Source organism: Myotis daubentonii, chromosome 11, assembly GCF_963259705.1.
Source record: "Myotis daubentonii chromosome 11, mMyoDau2.1, whole genome shotgun sequence".
In the NCBI taxonomy this organism is placed as follows: domain Eukaryota; kingdom Metazoa; phylum Chordata; class Mammalia; order Chiroptera; family Vespertilionidae; genus Myotis; species Myotis daubentonii.
Genome location: NC_081850.1, coordinates 16,950,585 through 16,973,171, shown reverse-complemented (window position 1 = coordinate 16,973,171; position 22,587 = coordinate 16,950,585). Strand labels below are relative to the sequence as shown.

General features: G+C 39.4%; 1 protein-coding gene across 2 annotated transcripts; it reads right to left on the bottom strand.

Annotated features, from left to right (window-relative positions):
• Positions 1–637: 637 nt before the first annotated feature.
• IZUMO3 (IZUMO family member 3) lies at positions 638–3,669 on the bottom strand. Of its 2 annotated transcripts, XM_059658736.1 has the most exons (7): positions 3,438–3,669; positions 3,227–3,301; positions 2,989–3,078; positions 2,756–2,773; positions 2,242–2,322; positions 1,097–1,187; positions 638–776 (listed from the first exon to the last, which is right to left on the bottom strand). In XM_059658736.1, exons 1-7 carry the CDS (start codon positions 3,667–3,669, stop codon positions 638–640), a joined length of 726 nt encoding a protein of 241 aa, XP_059514719.1. The 2 variants fall into 2 exon arrangements, with proteins under 2 accessions (XP_059514719.1, XP_059514721.1); XM_059658738.1 differs by lacking the exon at positions 2,756–2,773.
• Between the last annotated feature and the right edge of the window lie 18,918 nt (positions 3,670–22,587).

The following is a 22,587-nucleotide window of genomic DNA, read 5'->3' as shown; positions in this document are numbered from 1 at the left end:
CAAAAATTCAATTAGATGATAGATGTAAAGCACTAATTGATGTACTATACACAAAAAAGTGTTTAATGGAAACAACTACAACAATCAGAAATTAATATGAAATTCAGTCATGGAGCATAGAGTTAGGGGGAAAGGACTCATTAAACCTCAACTACTCAGAACTTATATTTTGGATATCATGGTGTGTGCATATGATATCATGATGAAGATTAAATGTTATGTATTATCAAAGAAAACTGTCACATTAAGTCTAATAGAGACAGTTTTAAAAATAGTGACAAAACCAAAAGATGGAAATAAAAGCAGCTTAGAAGTGGAAATTTATTCTACTTACAGCAATTAATGAGAGTTATCAACCATACATTTTTTATTAAAGCTTACAGAGTATCACTTTTTTAAGTGTGCATTGCAACATAGCAGCATTACTTTCTGTACAACTCTGGGTAGAGCATTTGCCCTCTCATTGATTCCATTGCCTTGGGACATGAGTAAGGATCTTTACTAGAGAAACTCTTAAGTTCTATATCAGTTTTAAAATGCTGTGATTTTAGGACCACAAAAGAACTTAATTCCCAGTTTTCTACATTGAGTAACACTTTAGAGAATCATGAAAGATCTCTTGTCCATGGTTTTGTATTTATTTTCTGATTCCAAAATCTTGCTTGTTCTTCTTATCTGTCCTCCCCATTAATTCTTCAAGTTTTTTCTCCACGTAATTCTCTAATGACTTTCGTATTGCCTTCATTTTCCTCTGATGAGTGACACAAACATGGAGTCTAGAGTAGAGAAATAAGATAATTCCAATTGCAATATCAGTATCCCAACCCTCTAAAACGATTATACAAGATTGTATTTTTTCTTCCCTTTCTAGATAACTCTCCAAAGGTTTTCCTCATACTTCATTGTACCCCCTCCGTTTCCCCTGTTTCTACTTTTATCCCCATCAGTCTTCCCTTCACTTCCTTCCTGTCAGTATCATATCCAAAAGTTTGAAGTGATTTCTTTCCCCTTCTTTCCATTGGAAGGAGGGGGAAGATTGGGCAGCCTCTTTGCTAAAGGAATGCTTAACCCACTGTTTGGAGGGAGGAAAACTCACAGTAACAAAGCACTTCCCAGTATTACAGCTTCTGTTATCAAAATCAAAAATATCCCAATTTCTCGATTCTCATGCTTCCTTGAATCCTCTTCTGGAAGGGGTAAAAAAAAAAAGTGAGTTGATTAGCCATAGAATATATATGGATAACCCATAGACACAGACAGCAGTGTGGTGCTGGCCAGAAGGAAGGGGGGGGGGTTGCAAGAGGGTGGAGGGGGTAGGCAAAGGAGGGTGGTAAATGGAGGTATCTGTAACAATGTATGCTGGGGCTGACCAGCAGCCCCATGAACAGATGACTCCGACACAGTTTCATTGTGGGGGAGAGGGCTAAGGGACTGCAGGGCTGAAGAAGCCAGGCAACCTGGATTGCCTGCCTCCTTAGGCTTTTATTGGAATTTTTATTATCTTTAGATACAATCAGTAAGGTGAGTAATCTTGGGAGGACACATGTATTTACATTGTCCTCTAGGTAAGGGCATCCAGGGATTAAGCATAAGAATTTCAGTAAACACCTGAGGGTCTGCACATGCACAGGCTTGTTTGGAAAGGTCAAGGAATAATTAGGGGCACTGCCTTTGACACTCCCCTAAGTCTCCCCTAAGTGGGAATTCCGATAAACAGGGCAGGCGGCCTTCCACACACTTCCTTTATCAGAATGTCCTCCTTACAACTTTCCAACCAAGTCTCTTGTGCTCCCCAACTAATGTAAACAATAAAAATAAAATAAAGTGAGTTTTGAAGAAGAAAAATACTAACTTGAGAACTTTATGCATAATAGAAGTTTCTTTTTAACCTCTAACTGTTTGCTCTGTTCACCATTTCCATCACAGTTTTCTGATTCCTGTGATCTTTTTTATTATTAGACCCTTAGGTTCTAGGAAACTTTTGTTTTTTCTGTGTTAGCTAATTTCTCAACCTTTAGTTCAGACATTGTATTTCTCAGTCCTTAAGTCGGTCCAGTGCCCGTAGTTCATGCTGATATACAAATTTTGTTCAACATTTTGGCTTTTACTGTATTTGTAACATTAGCATGAACTGCATAGTAGGTGCTCAAATATTTATTCAATATTTGTTGAATAAATCAGTGAATGGCTCATTACCTTGATCACTGACCCCTCAAAATGCCACACCACAATCTGTGTTACCTCCACAATACTCTCCTTTGAAGCAGTGGGTGGTGATCTGATGACAGCTCCAACAATCCAGGATAGGACCTTCATTCAGGACTGAAGAGAAGCAAGACAATTGGAGGGGAGCATGGCATGGAGTTTCCATAGCTCAAACATCTGTGAATTTCTTCTTCCCCTAGCAAACAAGTTTCTGATGGGTCAAACCTCCCATAATTTCAGTCAGATCTCAGGTGAAGAAATAGGAAAATGATGCCTTAACTACATGGGTACTATGGGTTGTAAGCTATATTTTAGGAGGCCTCTGAGCCCCTCCAAACTCTGTGAGGGATCAAAGATTTCATAAGCTAGTTTTTGTTGTCAGATATCATTGACATTCCTTCTTGGAACCACAACTCTGGGAACTGGGTTCTCAGGGGGACAAGTAGGAGAGATCAGATCATAGAGAGCAAAGGAGATGGGAAATGATGAGCTAACCTCAAGGCTGATGCTCATCACATCACATAGTACATGTGATATGTACTATACTCACCGCAATCTTCAGAACAAGCTAAAAGAGAATCAGAAAGTTCTAATGAGCTTAGAATCAACTTGGAGTTCTTCATATTTACACCCAAGTAGTTTTTGTCTGCTTATCCATTCAGCTCCAGCCTCCCCCTAGCCATTCTAAATCTCTCTCATGTGAAACTACATTTCTTCTCTCACCCTTCATTTCCTATTGCTCTCTCATAATGTCAGTGTTGTTAGGTAGACATATTTTATTACCAGCTTCAGAGAAGTGCTTTAATACTTCTTTCAGTTTGGATTCCAGGTTTTGGCGAACATCAAGAAGCTTGCCTTGAAGGATAAAAACACCTAAGAGCGGGTGGAAGGAACATCAGAAAATAAGGGTGGCCCTTCCCTTCAGGATTGAGTCCTGATTGTTTTGTCTTATTGTCCCAAGGGAACTCTTCTCATACTTGCTTGAGCAACACAGTCTTTTAACAGTGAAACAGTACCTCACCTTTCCATGTTTTATTGCTCATTTTATAAAGTTCATTCTTCAGCCATGTTCTCAGATAGACAACCCTTTGAACAGCTAGAAAAGAAAGGCAAACATACATGTGGGGGAAGAATTATTCCTGTGGAGAATTTTAGGTGGACCCAGGTGCTCTCTTCCCTGCCTCCCTTCTCCCTTTAACCCTCACACTCTTGGGGTCTCAAGCTTCCCTCACCCAACACCCGAAGCATCTTGTTCCCGTGGGAGACCTTGAAGCTTAAGTTGGTCATCGCTTTAATCTGCCTGTCAAGCAGTTCAGTTCGGCCAGGGACTTCTGAGGGTACCAACTTTGCCAACAATGACTTAATATCCTTTATAAATCTGGGGTCACATTCCAAGCAGCCTTTGACTCCAAGGAAGGCTGCCAGGGGCAGAGGCAGGAGCAGGAACAGCCAAAGGTCTCCCATTTCCTTGCCACAACCGCTCTTGCCCCAACAGCAGGTTGTCCTGGCAACCAATTCACCTAGTTCCCTTTCCTTCAAAAATCCAGGAATAAGAGCCTTGTCCTGGAGGGTTTGACTCCACCCTTCCTTCCATATTTCATTCCAATTGTAAGCAATTTCATTTCTCTCTGAATGTTCAGCTGTTTTCTGACTTTTATCCTTCATTCCTGAGAGAGGGAACTGCCAGCTGGGGAGCAGATACCTGAGTTCTGAGTGTAGAACATAAAGGAAGTCTTGAGCTCACACAGCAGAATTCCACGCAGGGCGATACATCAGAAAAAGGTTTTATTATGTTCTGCTTTACTTGTGTCCTTAGTAAATTCCCACATCCCTCCTGCCTTTGTGGTAGTGTCTCTAGGAAGAGATACACGTAACCTCAGAGACTGCTTAGCCAAAACTCTGCTTCTGTAGCGGAGGCAAGAAAAGCCAGAATGTTGAGTTCCCTGGGGTCCCAATCCCTGATGGTAACAGTACCAGTGAAAACTAGCAGTAGGTATCTGTATACAATTTATATCATTAAAAACAATAATTTTGAAATAAATGATAATTTTTTGCAAATTTGGTCTAGGCTATCTTTGTAGGATGATTTTTCCTCCCATACTCAATAACCTTTTTACATAATTCTTCATATATATATATATATATATATATATATATATATATATATATATGGAAGTGAGAAGGAGATAGAGACATCAGTGATGAGGGAGAATCATTGATCATCTGCTTCCTGCATGTTGCTTTCATGCTTCCTGCTGGGGATCAAACCTTAAACCCTTAAACCAGCACATGCACTCTGACTGTGAATCGAACCATGACCTCCTGGTTCATAAGTTGAAACTCAACTACTGAGCCACACTGGCTGGGCATATAATTCTTCTTATAAAGAGTCTGGAACAAGAAGACTAGAATAACAGTGGAGGAAGATATGATGAGTAAAAATCCAGTAACCTTTAGGCTACTTTAGCAGGCTCATCTTGAAAGTATTGATGAAGCATGTGACATATAAGAAAATAACCACAGTTACCATGGGCTAACCTTTTAGGCTACCTACATGGAAAGTGGCCAAATAAACATGTGTTTCCTTCAGTTTAAGGCGTTTTAAATAAGAATGTTCTTTGTTATTTGAAAAAATTAAGGCTGCTTTGCAGACATTTTAGAGCATTAGTTACCTCTTTTTTAATATACAGGGTGTCCCCCCAAAATGTATACACACTTTAAATAATTATTAATTCCAATGGATTATATATGAAAAAAAGAAACATCAATAGAGCTATCAAAAATGTATGCGTAGACATTTGAGGAGAGGAGACACCTTATATTGCTTATATGGCTATGAATTCCAAGAAACTAGGAAACCCTCCTAGAAACTAGGAAACACTAAAAGGTTAGTGGTGGAATTTAGATCTAAAGTATGGGAGTCATGGAAGGGAAGGTTGTGAGGTAAGTTAAAAAAACAAAACAACTACCACTAATGCTGTGCCTACCATGTGCCAGATATGTGTTATGCACTTCAAATAGATTATTGCAAGTCCTCATGGCATAGCAGTACTTGGAGAGATTATCTCCATTTTATAGATAAGATACTGACACTTTCAGGTGTGAAAGTGTCAGTATCTTATCCTCTTTGCCAAATAATTTAGTAGTTATGAAATCAGGATTCAAGCTCATGTCTGACTCTATATACTTCAACCATTGACTCAAAATTTTCTCAGATGATATAGAAAATAATCTCTTGGAATTTGATATATCAGAATTTTTTGGGGGGGGCAATTAAAAGTATTTGATGCTCTGAAATTGGCACCTCTCTGCTCTGATTTTATTTTCTTTAGGCTAGATGATCTCATCTTTAGATGATACCCCATAGGATTTTCACATGCTGTGGTCTAAACGCACATGATAATGCGATTAAATTAACTCTGGAGACCAAAGTTGAAGACTAAGGGCTCAGAAATTTGGCAGGCAGGTGTAAGGAAAAACTGTTCTTGTAGCAAAATATACATTATAGATGAGATGTTTCCTAGTCAACACTATGTACCTTTCCTTTCAGATAGAACAGCTTAAAGAGAATGCTAGTGTGGAAGGCTAAAGGCTAACACCCAAATCTTGGTTTGGGTTTGACTGCCATGGAGGGGATATGATTTATAGTCAATGTGAATCTGTAGAGTACCTTAAAATGGTACAATAGTTACATAGTAGAACAGGCATTCATAACATTATTCCAGATATATATTTACTCGTTTGTGGTTCTTACACAGATAAGATATTCATGGGCAGTGTTGTATATGTTTTTGTTTTACAAAACAACTAGATAGTCCTAACAATTAAGGTCCCTATTATAAGATCTAGAATCACTTTTTGTAGTGTTTGGCTTTTGTTATAGATCATATAACAGCAATTTTCAACCGTGTGCAGCAAGAATTTTTAAAACATGCAATACCTGACTGTTTAGTCAGGAGCACTGGCCACTTTTCCCTTAGATTATCATATAAAGAAATGATAACAGGTGGCCTGCCAGTGTGGCTCAGTTGGTTGAGCATTGTTCTGTACACTGAAAGGTCACTGGGTTCGATTCCCAGTCAGGGCACATGTCCAAGTTGTGGGTTTGTCCGTGGTCAGGTGCGTACTGATTGATGTTTCTCTCTCTCATAGATGTTTTCCTCTCTCATTGATATTTCTCTAGCTTCCTCTCTCTAAACAAAAGATCAGTAAAAACATATTTTAAAAAAAGACAACAGCCAACACAACAATAGCTATCTATTGTGAATGAATAAAAAAAATCTATTTTTTAGTGAAATTGGCAAAAGATATTATATAAATTTTGGCGTGCCACAGAATTTTAGTAATTAGTTTATGTGTGCTATGAGGTGAAAAAGTTTGAAAATTGCTGGTATAATGCATTGAGATTTAATATCTGAAGCACAGCCAGACTCATCAAGAAAAACAAAACAGAGCAGATAAAAATAAATAAAATCACAAATGAAAGAAGTAATAACTGAATCCACAGAAATACAAGGGATTGTAACAAAATATTACAAAAAATGATATATCAACAAATTGGGCAATCTGGATGAAATGGCTAAATTCCTAGAAACATACAATTTTCCAAAACTCAATCAGGAAGAATCAGAACATCTGACTAGACTGAATTCAACTAATGAAATTGAAGCAGTAATGAAAAAATCCCCAACAAACAAAAACTCTGGACCAGGTAGCTCCACAGGTGAATTTTATCAAACATTCAAAGGAGAACTAAAACGTATCCTTCCTAAATTATTCCACAATAGTCAAGAGCAGGGAAGACTCCTGAGCTCATTTGATGAGACCAGTCTTATCCTAATTCCAAAACCAGGTAGGGACACTACAATGAAAGAAAATTACAGGCAAATATCCCATGAACATAGAGGCTAAAATCCTCCACAACTGGAGGATTAGCAAATAGAAGGTGCTCCCTGGTCAATGAAGTTCCCATGTGGTGTGGCAGGACCAATACGCCCCCACTGGCTGCTAGGCGAGATGTGCCTGTGAAGTGAGCCTGACTGGGAAACTAGCCAGTGTGTATCACCAGAACCTTAGGTAAAGGGTCCCCGTCTGAATGCTGGATAGAAAACCTCCAGACCAGGAAGGGAAGCACCCGCAGGCAGCCCACTGCCTTGAAGGGGCCCAACTGTCAAGAAAGGCCACCGCACACGGAGGAGATAGAGAACAGCCCCAGAGCGCTAAACATGTAGAATTACCCAGCCAGCAACACCGGAAGAGTCGGATGGGGTGGAACCAATCTCACCTGAGAAGGTACCAACACATTGTCAAAGAATAAAACAAATATCCTCACAGTTAAAAAAATGTTGTCATGCAAGGGAACACACATCAGTGAAGAAATTCAGTGCATTGTTCACTCAGGAGGAAAAGGCGGGGTTTTAAATACTAGAAAGTGTTCGTGGTGGTTGTGCTGTACTTAATACCATTTAGCATGCGGGATAAGATAGATTGAGTCCATTGTCCGACTCCTGATTACTTAAAACAAGCCTGATTTTTCAGTGACTAGGAAGGTAATTTGATTGGGCCCAAGGGAGGTCGGGCATCCCAGAGTTACTCAAGGTTCATAGTCCCTTCTCATGAGGTTAGTGCCAGTGAAGTGAAATAGCACTTTCCTATCTCCTGGGCAAATAAGGGGAAAACGTTCCTCCACATGCTATACATCCTTTGGCCACTAGAAGTTAGCATAGCCTCCCCAACTACCACTCCATTTTTATATCACATTTTGGAAAGAATCAGGAAAGGGGGAGGAAATGGGAAATAATTATTCTTCCAAAGGAAACTGTTTAAACTATTGGGTGGGATGGAGCTTATCATATTGTTCTGATATTTCTTTGTTTTCTTCCCTGCAAGGTGAGAAGTGAGGTGTTCAGAGAAAGCTTGGATTAATTATAGAATATGAAGAAGTTATGTCTCCTTTGTGTATCTGAGAATCCTATATAATAAAAAGCTGATATGCTAAGTGTCTGGTTATCTGGTCATCCGTTCAACCAATCAAAGTGTAATATGGTAATGATATGCTAAGACCACTCAATTGCTCGCTGCACACTGACCACCAGGGGGCAGACGCTCTGACTGATAGGTTAGCTTGCTGTTGCGGTCCATCTGATTGGGACTGAGCAAGACAGGCTGGACATGCCCTGGAGCCCTCCCATGGCCCCTCCCCAGCTGGCCAACCTCCTGTATCCTTCCCTGGCACCGATGGTGCACCAGTGGGGTCCCTCGGCCTGGCCGGCGCCCTCTCGCAATCCAGGATCCCTTGGGGGATGTCGGAGAGCCAGTTTCAGCCCGATCCCGCAGGCCAGGCCGAGGGACCCCACTGGTCCATGAATTTGGGCACCCGGACTCTAGTAGTGTTAATAAATGTGTGACCTTGCAACATTAACACCATGATATTTAGTTCTCAAGACAAGCCTGCATTACTATTTCTTTTTTATAAAATACAAGCCTGATGTTCAGAGACACTCAGAAATGTGTTGAAGGTCACACACCTAGTAACACACCTAGTTTGGGGTTATAACATGAATTTGTCTGCTTTCCAAGTCCATGTGTCTCCAGATACCAAGATTTTTTTTTTTTGAGTCGAGTTCTTCCAAGGTATAATCATCATTGCCTCAAATTATCAAAAATAGGGACCCTCAAGGAAATGATTTTTCAGAGAAAAGAAAAATGATTTGTTATTTCTCATTTAAATAAATGGAGATAAATGGAGTCTGTTTTAAATAAAAATTAAATACAGTTAAAATAAAGGGAGTCTATAATCCCAAACATATTCTAACATTTCTCCATTCACCCAATTTTTTCCACCTCACCAATTACTTTTATCGAAGATTTGAAAACTATATACGTTTTGTTGTATCTTGTTTGTCTACCAGTTGAAGCTCTTAATTTTCTTTAATATTGTCTATAAAAAGACATCCATGTTCATCTGAATTACCTTCAATTAATACCAGGCAATAGTAATATTGTTTTTGTCTACATTCAAGTGAAGTTAAAATACAGTAATAAAAATAACTATCTATATATATAAAGAAGTAATATGCAAATGAGGTCAGGACTCAGTAAGGGTCAAGACCAGCTCAGGAGGAGGGGCCGGGTGCGACCCTGAGCCTGAGAAAACAATACACAGGCACCACTCTGAGCCTGAGAGATCAACACAGAGAAGCTCCTGCTCTGAGTGGATCTGCTGGCTTAGACCACTCCCAGGTGGCAGAGGGCAGGCCCAATCCCTAGGTGCCTGCCCCGCAGCTCCTGGTTGGGCTCAGAGCAGGGCTGACTGGGGAGTTGGGGCACCGCCCCTTGTCATGCACAGAGCAGGGCGGATCAGGAGGTTGTGATGCCACCTTCAGTCACGCTCAGGGTAGGGCCGATTGGGGGGTTGGGGCGCCGCCCCCTGTCACACTCAAGGCAGGGTCGATGGGGAGGTTGCGGCGCCACTCCCTGTCACACACAGAGCAGGGCGGATCACGGGGTTGTGGTGCCACCCCTGTCACATACAGAGCTGGCCGATCAGGGGGTTGGGGAGCTCCCCCCTGTCACGCACAGAGCAGGGCCGATCAGGAGCTTGTGATGCCACCCTCAGTCACGCTTAGGGTAGGGCAGATTGGTGGGTTGGGGCACTGCCCCCTGTCACACTCAAGGCAGGGTTGATGGCGAGGTTGGGGCATCGCCCCCTGTCACGCACAGAGCAGGGCCGATCAGGGGGTTGGGGCACTCCCCCCATCACACTCAGGGCAGGGCCGATGGGGAGGTTGTGGCTCCAACCCATCACACACAGAGCAGGGCCCATGGGGGGTTGGGGCGCCGCACCCTGTCACACACAGAGCAGGGCCAATTGGGGTTGGGGAGCTCCCCCCTATCAGGCACAGAGCAGGGCCGATCAGGGGGTTGGGGTGCCTTCCCCTGTCACGAACAGAGCAGGGCAGATAGGGAGGTTGTGGCCCTGCCCCCTGTCACACACAGAGCCACAGGGCGATTAGGGGGTTTGGGCGCTGCCCCCTGTCACACTGCTCCAGGGGCCAGGAGGCCTCGCTGCTCCACTGATCCCAGTGCTGAGAGGCATATTACCCTTTTACTATATAGGATAGAGGCCTGGTGCATGGGTGGGGGCTGGCTGGTTTGCCCTGAAGGGTGTCCTGGATCAGGGTGGGGTCCCCACTGGGGTGCCTGGCCAGTCTGGGTGAGGGGCTGAGGGCCGTTTTCAGGCTGGCGGGTGACTGAATCTCCCAGCCTCTCCTTTTTTCCTTTTTTTTTTTTAATTCTTGGATTTATTTTCCTTCTATAGCTGTCACTGGAGCTGAGAGCCGGCTTTAGCTCAGACCTCGGCTGCTGAAAGTAGGTTTCTGTGCTTTGTTTACCTTCTGTATTTGAAACTTTGTGCGACTCCAGCTCTGAGATCCTGGCTGGCTGAAAGCAGGTTTCTGGGGTTTTGTTTAGCTTCTATATTTGTAACAATGTTTCTTAGCAGCTCAGAGCCCAGCAGCGGCAGGCGGGGAAGGTTGGCTTCCTCCATCACTGGAGCAAGGAAGCCTCTTATTCGTGTCAGTAGCCTGGCTGCCGGCCGCCATCTTGGTTGGCAGTTAATTTGCATATCACCCTGATTAGCCAATGGGAAGGGTAGCAAAGTTACGGCTAATTACCATGTTTCTCTTTTATTATATAGGAAGTTTTTACATTTGGACCTTTCTCTATTTGCAGAGTTCTACCTGTCATGTTGAAATGACTGAGTTTCCTCTTGATTTTTTTCCTAATATGCTAGTAATTATTTTTTGCCGAAATACCTCTTTTCAGCACTACAGCTGTATTATGTTATTGATCAGCCCACTGGCAATTTAAATAAATTCTGTTATATCTTGGAGGGTCTTCTGAAAAAAGCCCTCAACAAAATTCACCATCTTCCTATTTACTACCTAATGACAGGAGGAAACTGGAAGAGTCATCTGTGAGGCAGAGAGGTTTCCAGTCAGTGGGGGAAAGATGGAGGAATGGGTTATTGACTTGAACTATTGGAATAAGCTGTTAAAGAAGGTGTGGACTCTCCATTCCTGGAGATAAGTGGTCACCTGCCAGTGTTGGGCAGTCTTGCCTAGGAGTTTGAACTGAATCGAATGGGGTTCATCCAGCTTGACACAACGGCTATGATGTAGAGAGAGTGATGCCTTGAAAAGCATGTTTCATATTAATTTTCCCTTAAATTTCCTGCAGGCCTAACAACAGATCTGTTTATTTTTTAAAGCATGGAAATTGTGGTATTATACATACTAGGCGAGAAAAGAGTGTTTCTAGTTTCATATTCAACAAATTATTGCCATTTTAGCATAAATATATTCACCAAGATGGATTCTAGGACCCACTCCAAATCGGTTTTTGGAGTGGCAAGAGGAAATTTAGGAGATAAATACAAAATGTTTTTCAATTGCAGCTATTTGAGAATTTTACCATTTTCATTTTCTTCCTCTGGTGCCTTAAGAAAAGACCTTTACAAAGTGTGCATTGACCACTTTTCACTTACGCCAGGTCTAGTTCTGTCTGAAGGGCATGTGAGATAAATCGGTCATCTATCATCTCATTTGCAGTCTGAGGTTTATGAGCTCCCGTAAAACAATTACCATATATACACCTTACAATAAATGGGCAAACAAAGTGGTTGCAAACAATATGGAAAAGTCAATAATTAATTTTAGATTTCCAAACGTAGCAGAGACACTGGAGCTTTCTCTTCTTTTCAGAAGAAATGGTTCCTTTGTTAGGAATATGCAAGCATGTTAATTCATTACTGTGCGGTTTCTCTTTTTCCAGAGCTTGTCGAAGGCCTAATTTATGTGCAAGACTGAAAGCTGTTTAAACGGATAATATGCCTCCTTCATGAGAAATACCACCCCTTTATGCTCCATTAAATTCAGACGTTGACTCTATAAGCTACGTACCAATTATTTCTTTCCAGAAACAGCAGCATAGTGTTTCCCACAAAGGACAACAGATTACTGCAGGCTGCTATTAATCTCCACACAGTCCACAAAATACACAGGATGCTAGGAAGAAAACAATTGAATAGCTATTTTAACATTTGCAAAAATGCTACATTGAGAGGAAATAAAAAGAAGATGCCTATCTTCTTGCTACTTCTAAATTATTTCAAGTCTCTCAAAAAACAGAAAAGGCCTTAAAGTAATCAGTAGTGACTGCTGATGTTGAAGCCTTGCCTTTGATGAACATGGGGGCTTGACCTCTGGTTCCTCATCCTGTATGGCTGGCCGCTGTGCAGTCCTACTTCGGGCTCCAGTGTTGGATGGCACAGTGAGTTAAATGCTTATCAACATCCTAAAATGGGTTATAATAACTATTATTATTTTACTATGGAAGCAATCCAAGTGCCCATCAATAGATGAGTGGTGCCGAAACCGGTTTGGCTCAGTGGATAGAGCGTTGGCCTGCGGACTGAAGGATCCCGGGTTCTATTCCAGTCAAGGGCATGTACCTGGGTTGCGGGCACATCCCCAGTGGCAGATGTGCAGGAGGCAGCTGATCGATGTTTCTCTCTCATCGATGTTTCTAACTCTCTCTCTCCCTTCCTCTCTGTAAAAAATCAATAAAAATATATTTTAAAAAAATAGACGAGTGGTACATGATAATAGGCCAATTCTCATAACAAAACCCAGAAAAATATACTAGTACCTTAGTATAACCAGTCATAGACTAGAACTTAATATATATAATTATTATATATTAAATATTATATAATAATATTAAATATTATATAACATATTATAATATATTAAATAATATATGTAGTTACAAAACTATTAATATCTACTGGTCCATGTATCAAAATCCAAAGAGTATTTCAATAACAAGAAGCCAGTAGCCATTTGTGTAAAAATTTTGACTTTTCTCATTCATCCAGTCCAAAATAGTTGAGTTCCTACTATTTAACTATCATTCAACAGAAATGCCTCTTCCTTCATAGAGCTGATATTTTAATCTAAAATTTTTTATATGCTTTGATGTCATTTTTCCTCCCCCTCCCTCCTGCCTTCTTTCCCTTCTTTCTTGAATCTATCTTTTTAAATCAGCAGTTTCCTTGTTTCTGAATGGGAATTTCATTTCATTCTGTCCAAATGGAGAAATTGAATGGCCTGGGCCACAGATCAAGGAGATAGCCTTGGACTAGCTTAAGCCAATTAATTTATTTCATTCCCCCAGTAATTCCATCAAACATGGTTATGTAAAACAATGAGAGTTCATGAGATACTGGCAAACACTAGTGGGCTGTTTTGGGAACAACAAACATTTCCTGTTCCTTCCTCAGGAGCTACCAGGAGAAACTGTCCCTCCAGACGTTATGATGTGAAAACATGAACACTGAGCTGCAACCGACAGAGGTGAGTTGGAACTGGCCCTTCACTGCCTTGTGAGAGTGAGAACTGTACAACCCACTTTGCATTCAGTGACATCACATTGGTAGTTTGAAACTGCCATGTTGGGAGTATTTATATCATAGAAATAATAAATTCTACAAATGTAGGGTCTCTCTCTCTCTCTCTCTCTCTCTCTCTCTCTCTCTCTCTCTCTCTCTCTCTCTCTCTCTCTCTCTCTCTCTCTCTCTCTCTCCTGAGATTCCATAGTATGGAGACAGCATGAGGCCAATGGGCCCATGAAGAGATGAGAGAAACTGGGTCTTCGTGACATAATTTAACTATGAAATTAAGTTTTACTGGAAACCTGCTCTCCTGGAATTTTTAGTTATGTGAACATACAACATCCTCATAAAATAACAAAGAAAACTTTCATAGTCAGTGTACATTTTTTGAAGGTAGAACATTCTAAATTAGCATTCATTAAAGTGTATTTTTAGATGCTAACTGTAAAAGGGAATATGCTTATGTACTGGGATTCCAGAGAGGGATTGACTAAGTTGAGTATGTCACTCCTCAAGGTACATCCGATGGGCTCAGGGGTTGATAATTTGGGAAAGACAGTTTAATTGTTGAAGACCTTGTTGCCTGCAGAGGTAAAGGTTAAGTAATTACGCAAATGTGGCATTGACCTAAGCAGTGAATCCAGTGATCAGATCTACTCCAGTAAAATTTGCAAAGCCCCATCTGTGATTCTATACTAGTTACGAGATGTCTAGGTAGTGAGCTTAAGAGCTGAGACAAAAGGAAAGAAAATTCCAAAGTAACAGGAAGCAGTGGAGTCACTTGAGTCTACAGAGGCTAAAGTAAAATATTTAGTGAGTCTTAACAGTGAACAAACTTCTGTATTTCACTAATTTATTAAAAGTCAAAAGTAAACTAAAACTATGATTAACCAATAAATTATCAATAGGGAAACATTGGTTCACTTTCTAAAGCTAATTTTTGTACATAATGCTTTTCTTGTGATGTTATTGACAATTTTAGCAGGGAAGCTCAATCCTAAGTATTTAATGAAGTCCTGATGTGTGTCAGACACTTTTAGAAGTATTTTGCCATTTCACTTTCATGGCAACCTCATGGACAAATATCTGATATTCTCCATGTATTAAGTAAAGACATTGAACCTTCAAAAGGAAAAACTACTTGTCATAGCTCACGTGTCCTGTGATGGCAAGAGTTTGGGTCCAACGCAATGTCTATACACAGTTGAATTAGATCACATGGACTAAATTTCTTCATGTGTGTTTAATCTTTGCCCAACCAAAGGATAAATAGATTCAGGAGGGATGAAACTAAAGGGGAAAAGTATTTTTAGTTCTGTGTAGATTATGGAGAAGATGAAACAGAGCAAACCACTGAGATGGTTGAACTAATTTTTGCACGTGTTTAAATTGAGTTATAAAATGACATTTGATGACAGTGCTTAACATGAATCTAGAAGCTTGTTTGTTGACTTGGATTGGTACTTGGAAAGTATTGGTAGGCTAGAGTAAAAGCCGAAACGTGGTGAGACTCACCTGATCTGTCTGATCCCTGGGCTCATGTTCTTTGCACTGTCCTAATACCATTTATAGAGTGAAGCAACATTGTTAATATATTTTATATACTCTTATGGTATTTAACACTTATTAATGATTTTTTTAAGTTATGGAAATTAATTTTGTGTTAATCTACTTGAAGTAAATTACTCTGCCTTCCATATGGCCTAGGCCATGTGTTCATGGAATGGATGGTATTATCTGAGGTCATGAAAGAATGATGTTATGATCTAAAAGAATTAGTTCATCCTTCACAAAGTTTCTGAGCATGAAAAAATATAATTTTTACACTAGTTTTTCTGAAATACACTTATGGAAATATGTATTATTTTTAATCTTGCTATTTAATACAATTCTGAGATTTTTAACACTAGGATCATTTTAAGGATAGGTTTTTCTTTTTTTCATAAATAGAAAAAACTATTTTTTTCTTTTTCTTTTTATTATTAAAATAACATAAATAGAACATTATCATATTAATAGGCTTTATAGCTTAAATATATTACTATAGTTAACTTATTCAGTGGACTGCATATTCATTTACTTTCTATAATACAGCAAGTGTTGAGGTAGGTCCTGGGGATATATAAGTGAGTGATGTAGACAAATCTCCCATCACAGTCTGTGAAAGGAAATGGATGATTAAAATTGATGTAAAGGCCCTAAAAGATAAGAACCTGGTTTTAGGAAAGCACAGGAACCTTGTTTATAATGGGTGCTGAAGGGAGTTTTTCACAATAGAAATAAGTTTGAACTGAGACCTGAAAAGGGAACGGAGTTAACTATGGTAAAGGATTTTGAGGGAATGTTCCAGATGGAGAAGGAAGTATGTGCAAAGGCCCTGAAGCAAGAAGAGTATAATTTACTCAAGGAACTAAAAGAAGCTTGATTAAATCAAGGCAGAGGATAATGTGATGGATTTGCAAAAAGAGCTAAGGTCCAGATTACCCGCAACCATGGAGGACAGGTTAAGTATTGTAGCTTTGGCCTCAGAGTAGGGATTATCCATGGAAATAGTTTAAATAGCAGCTAATCTGATCAGATTTATGTTTGAAAATACCATTCAAATTGCAGTTTAGAAAACCTTTAAGGGTTCCAGAGTGTATGGAAGGAAAATAGTAAGCTATTGAGCAATAGTGGAAAAAACAAAACAAAAAAGTGTTAGATTGGACCAGGGGTGTGGAAATCAAGGCCATAACTTGGCTGAATGGATTTTGTATTTTCTAACTATTACTTGGGCCTTGGTTTTTAACTAGTAAAATTAGGGGTGTGTGTGTGTGTGTGTGTGTGTGTGTGTGTGTGTGTGTGTGTGTGTTGGGTTAACAAATAATATATGGAGTATATGGGAGATTTTTCCAAAGGAACAAGAGAAAAACTGTCTCCACAAAGCAAAGTTGAACTGGAGTTAAATGAGGTGGAAGAAGAATGAAATTGTTTCTCATTGCTCCCTATGATAGTTTATCAGTAAAGCACTATTTATAGAGATGGATAATATTAAGATTTGGCCATACAGTATAGTGGTTAAAAAAATTGATCTCTACCATCTCTATCCAGGAGGCCTGGTTTCAATGTTTGGGTCTGATACTTGTCAATTGTATGAACTCAAGACAATTTATTTATATTCTTTGTACCTCACCTTCCTCATCTATGAAATGAGGAGGCTCATGATGATATTACATGGCACAGGGCAAAAGTTTAATGTGTTATTCTTTTTATTATGAGTCACTTGGATGTGCTGAAGATTAGGCCCTTTTAAACATCCAAACAGAGGTGTTGAGTAAGCTTTTATATATATGGATCTGGAGTTCAGAGGAAAGTTCTGGACTACACATAAATTTTGGAGTCAATAGCATTTAGGTGGTCATTGAAATCATGGGAGTGAATGAGATTACCCTGTTAGAAAATACGGAGTGAAAACAGAAAAGGAAGTAAGATTTAGCTCTGAGAAGCACTATTATTTAATGACTGGGTTGGAGAAAATGGGTCTTATGGAGAGACAAAGAAAAAGTAACCAGATGAGTAGGAAGAAAATGTTTTCAAACGCAAAAATCTTGTAGCATATACATCAAGGGGAAAAAATGGATAGGAAAATGAAGGGGATGATTACTGTTGTCCAATGTAAAGTCACATGAAACAAAAATTGAAAGATGGCCCTTGAATGTAATTACATGGGAATCATCATGTAAAGTCAAGGATGATTTCAGCAAAGATTATTTCTATGGACTTACAGACTCAGATATCAGAGTGTAGTAAATTGCGAAATAATTTGGAGGCAAATAGAAACAAAAAGAGATAACTTTTAAAGGTTTAATGGAAAGAAAAGGAGAGAAATAGAATTGCTATTTCGAGGGATGTGGAATGAAAATAACGTGAGGATTTTTAAAGATAATGTGAAAGTCTCAAATCTATTCTATTAAGAAAGGGGCCACATATTATAATTCCAATTAGGAATAATTACAAAAAAGAGAGTTATCAGAGTGTTTGTACTGAGAAGACAGAACTTAAATTATGGTCATACATTATTAGCTTGGTCAGCTGCTGATTTCTTCAGTAGTCTGCAGTGGCACCAGACACACACGTCTGTAATGCTCAAGCATCTGCATGTGTCAAGATGCTGTTCACCAGGAATATATTAGACTAACCCGACCCTCTACAGAAAGGACTGTATGACTACAGGAATTCCCTACATCAAGATTATATGACTACTCTGGTTCCATGTCTTATCAAATTCCTACTTTCTTTGACCCATTTCTCTATCGATAGGTACTGATTCTGGTCCCAGTATTAACACTGTCTCGGGCCTTTACTCCTTTTGGACTTTAGTAGCTCCTACTCTTTAGCCGGTGATTTGTTTGTTTCATACCTTTACATTTCCCGTCAGGCAGTCTATTGTCATATGTTTATAGAGTGCCTACTGTATTGCAGTCATTGTTCTAAGCCGGGGGTGGGCAAACTTTTTGACTCTAGGGCCACAATGGGTTCTTAAACTGGACCGGAGGGCCAGAACAAAAGCATGGATGGAGTGTTTGTGTGAACTAATATAAATTCAAAGTAAACATCATTACATAAAAGGGTACGGTCTTTTTTTTTTTAGTTTTATTCATTTCAAACGGGCCGGATCCGGCCCTCGGGCCGTAGTTTGCCCACGGCTGTCTAAGCACTAGGATACAGCAGGGGGAAAAAACAAAACAAAATCCAAGGCCTCTAGAAACTTACATTTCAGTGAGGAAGAAAGGTAAATATGCACACATCTATATGCATAACTGAGTGAAGAAACTTATTGAAGATCACAGGGTAGGTGAAATTTTTATTTACTTGTGAGTGCTTCTACTTCATTCTACTTAGGAACTTTCAAAGAATTTCCCAGGAGCAATTCTTCCTACATTTTGTGAAATTCTAAGAATTATGTGGAAAAATACCATAGAAAATCATTTGAGTGATTCTTATACCATTTTTGTAGTGCAAACACCTTGCATGATGGTTGGAGTATACTTTTATTTTATTTGCATTACTTGCTATATTTCCAAGGCTGTGTAACCCAGAGGTACCCAGGTAGACTGATCTCCTGCCAGTTTTCATTTGATCATCTTTAAGATGGTCATAAAATAATGACAAATTCTGGGAAATGGTCTTTTATTAGAGACTAGAGGCCCAGTGCACAAAATTTGTGCACTCGTGCTGTGTGTGGGGGGGCAGTGTCCCTCAGCCCAGCCTGCACCCTCTCGCAGTCCAGAGCCCCCCGGTGATGTCTGTGAGCCCAGCTTCTGGCTGAGTTGTACTCCCCCTGTGGGAGCGCACTGACCACCCGGGGGCAGCTCCTGCGTTGAGCATCTGCGCCCTGATGGTCAGTGCGTGTCATAGTGACCAGTCTTTCCGCTGTTCGGTCAATTTGCATATTAGCCTTTTATTGTGTAGGATATTTTCCTGCTGACACTCTAAAACAGTTCTGGGTAAGCTCCTGTTTTATGTCATGTAGTAGCTTGGAGCCTGGGTCTGATAATATGCTTTTGGATCTTCAACCATTTCTTTAAACAGTTGTGAACAGAGGATGGGAAGGAATCAAGGTGAAATCTCTGTGTGAGGCTTAGTTTTTCCATACCTCAAAGTCATCAGGAAAGAAATTGAACCCCTTATCAAAGACCAAACTTCCACCTTCTTTAGTCATTGACCTATTGAATAGTGGAACATTTATCCCATCTTCAATGTAAAAAACCTGCCTTCCCCCCTCTCATATATTGGTTCATTCTACTAATATTTACTTGTCACCTGCAGTGTACTAGATATGGTGTAAGTGCTGGTGTTATTTTAGTGAAAATTCTGACAAGGATTCTGCCTTCCTTTGGATAGCAGCAATAAAATGAACAAATACACTATTATTATGTCAGGTAAAGATAGACACTGTGAAGAATGACATGACCAAAATAAAATTAGCTCCTTTTGTATCATAGTAATGGCATTTGATTACATTATTCTGCCAGCATTGTTTTCAGTCCTGTGAAAGTCACCTTTTACTGGGTCTTCAGAGGTGTTTTAGTGAGTTAAGAAAGACAGGAGCTAACTACAGTTATTGTACTGGGTTCTTTGTTCGTCCCCTTTCTATCACTGATGTTATCCTTCTTCCAATATTATCGGGTATCTTATTCAGTCTCTTTGGTTATTTTTGAGCATCTCTTTCATTTCTCTTCCCTTGTAGCAGGCAGGATTTTTCTTCTGCTCAGTCCCTATGGTAGCTGGATGCCAATAGTCCCAGACGTCTATTTGGTCTAACATCAATCACCGTAAGAGAGAGGGACCTTGGCAGTAGTTTGTTGATGAACAGAAGCCTTGATTTGTGGCATTTCCAGACTTCCATGTATAAATACTTCCACTATGGCCTTTTTCAAGCTACGAAAATGACATCACTGAACATTGAGTTGGAAAAAGGTCAGATCTTAAGTGTACATGCCTACACAGATGTGTATATGTGTGACTCTACCTCACTCAAGATGTAGAATCTTTGCATTTCTTTAAAAAGTTCCTTTGTACTCTTTCCATTGAGTACCCTACTCGTTGCAAAGGCAGACACTGGTCTGATTTCCACAGCTGTAGTTAGTGTTGCTTGTTACTGAACTTTATCTAAACACAATTTTAGAACACATGTTATTTTGTATCTTTTTTTTTTTTTTTGCTGAGCATAATGGTTTTGATACGTATAACTGTTGCATATGTGAGTAGTTCATTTTTTTGGTATGAGCATTATTTAAGGTATGAGTATTATTAAATATACCACATGCTGAGTAGCCATCCTATTAATGAACATGTAGATGGTATTTTCAGATATGTATTTTGGTGGGCACATGTTTTTATTTCTCATGGATAAATGCTGAAAAGAATGAATTGCTGGGCCATGGGTATGTATATGATAACAGCTGCAAGCTTTTGTTCTAAAGATTTTGTATAATTTTACATCCCATCAGGGATATACAATTTGCTCCAGATTATGAAAGACTCTGGTATTGCTATTGACAAGCTTTTGAGTTTTAGTCATTATAGTATGAACTAGTATCTCAGTTTGGCTTTACTTTGCATTTCCCTGATACTAATGATACTGAATACCTTTTTCTGTACCCATTGGTCTTTTATATATTTCCTTTGTGAAGTGTTTATACAATCATGCCTGAATTTTCTATTCTTCATATTAATTTGTTTTCTATTGAGTTGGCTTTTTATTATTGAACTGTAAGGATATTTATGTAATCTGGATTAAAAACATTTGTTAGATGTACATTTTGCAAATATTTTCTGCATGTCTGTAAACTATCTTTTCTGTCTTCTAAATGCTTAAATTTTGTTAATAACAGTTTTAATATAGATGGAATCCAATCTATCATTTTCAGATGCTTTTTGTCACCTATTTAAGAAATATTTCTGTCCTTCAGGTCATCAAGATGTTCTAGGTTTTCTCTTAGAAGCTAAGATTTTAGCTTTCTGTTTAGTTTTCTGGTTCATCGCAAATAAATTCTTAGGCTTAATGTTTGGTAGGGGTCAAATGTAATTTATTTTCATACATTTATCCTGTTATTCCAACATCATTTATTTAAAAGACTTTGCTTTCTCAGTGACTTATCTTGGGAACAAGGAAAATTGATCATATGTATGTGACTGTTTCTCTGGATTTTCTGTTATATTTCATCTGTTTGTCTGTTTTTAAACCAATTCAATATTTTTTTGATAAATTTTTTACATTGACTATTGATATATGACAATGTGACTATTCCAATTTTGGTAATTTTCAAGTATCTTGGCTCTCTTTGTTTCTTTGCTATTTTTGTATTAATTTCTACCACCCTCTTGTCTATTTTTACAAATCATCATTTGTAAGTTTAATTTGGAATGCATTTACTCTATCAATTGATTTTGGGAGAATTGACATTTAAATAACATTGAGAATGAAAAGGCATGTCTATTTATTTAGTTTTGCAGTTATCCCTAAATGGTTCAAGTTTTATTAACATTGGAAATGACCTTTAAAATGTTATTCATTTTTTTTGCTGATGATATATAAAATTTATTTTTAAGTGTTGACTTTTATATACTGTATTCTTGCTAAATGTATTTGTTAATTTTGGTACTTTTTCTGTAGATCCCTTAAGATGTTCTATGTACATAATTGCCGGGAGCCGGTCCATCCTTGCTGTTTCAAGGGACCTGGCATATATGGCATACAGTTCTTAATATGTTTGCTCACCTTCTTGGTGCTGTGTTTTAACCAAGGTCACCTCTCCGAGAAAGGTTGAATCCCCAGGTAGGGATTTTCCCCTGAAGTTAGGGAGGGAATAAAACGCCTCAACTAAGTGCCAGGCGGGTAATTAATCCCTTTAACTACAAACAATCATGCTTAAACTACATAATCTTTTCTCCCTGGAATGGAGATAAGAAACGCCCTAACCTTTGTAATAGAGATTGATGGGATTGAATCGGCTGGTGTAAATACAGTTGTAACAAGACAGAAACACTCAGAACTTAGAACAGAATCAAGAAGACAGAACCTACACGGAGCCTAGAGACAGAAGAACTTCGCTGGATAGAGCATGCCGGAGGATCCTGGAGAGGGACTGGCCTCGGAGCCTAGAGACAGAGCCTAGCGGGAGAACATGGCAAGGGATCCTGGACTGAACCTGACTACAGAGATTGGCAGGAGAACCTGACTGGAACCTGGACACTGAACCTGACTGGAGAGCCTGGACAGAACCTGGCTGGAGAACCTAGCGAGGGAACATGGCTACAGAACCTCGCTGGAAATCCGAAGCAGAACCTCTCTGGAGATCCAGACCAGAACTTGGCTGGAGATCCGGGCTAGAGATCCTGGCTAGGCTGCTGATCAACTGAACGCTGTCTCCGTGTCATTCCTT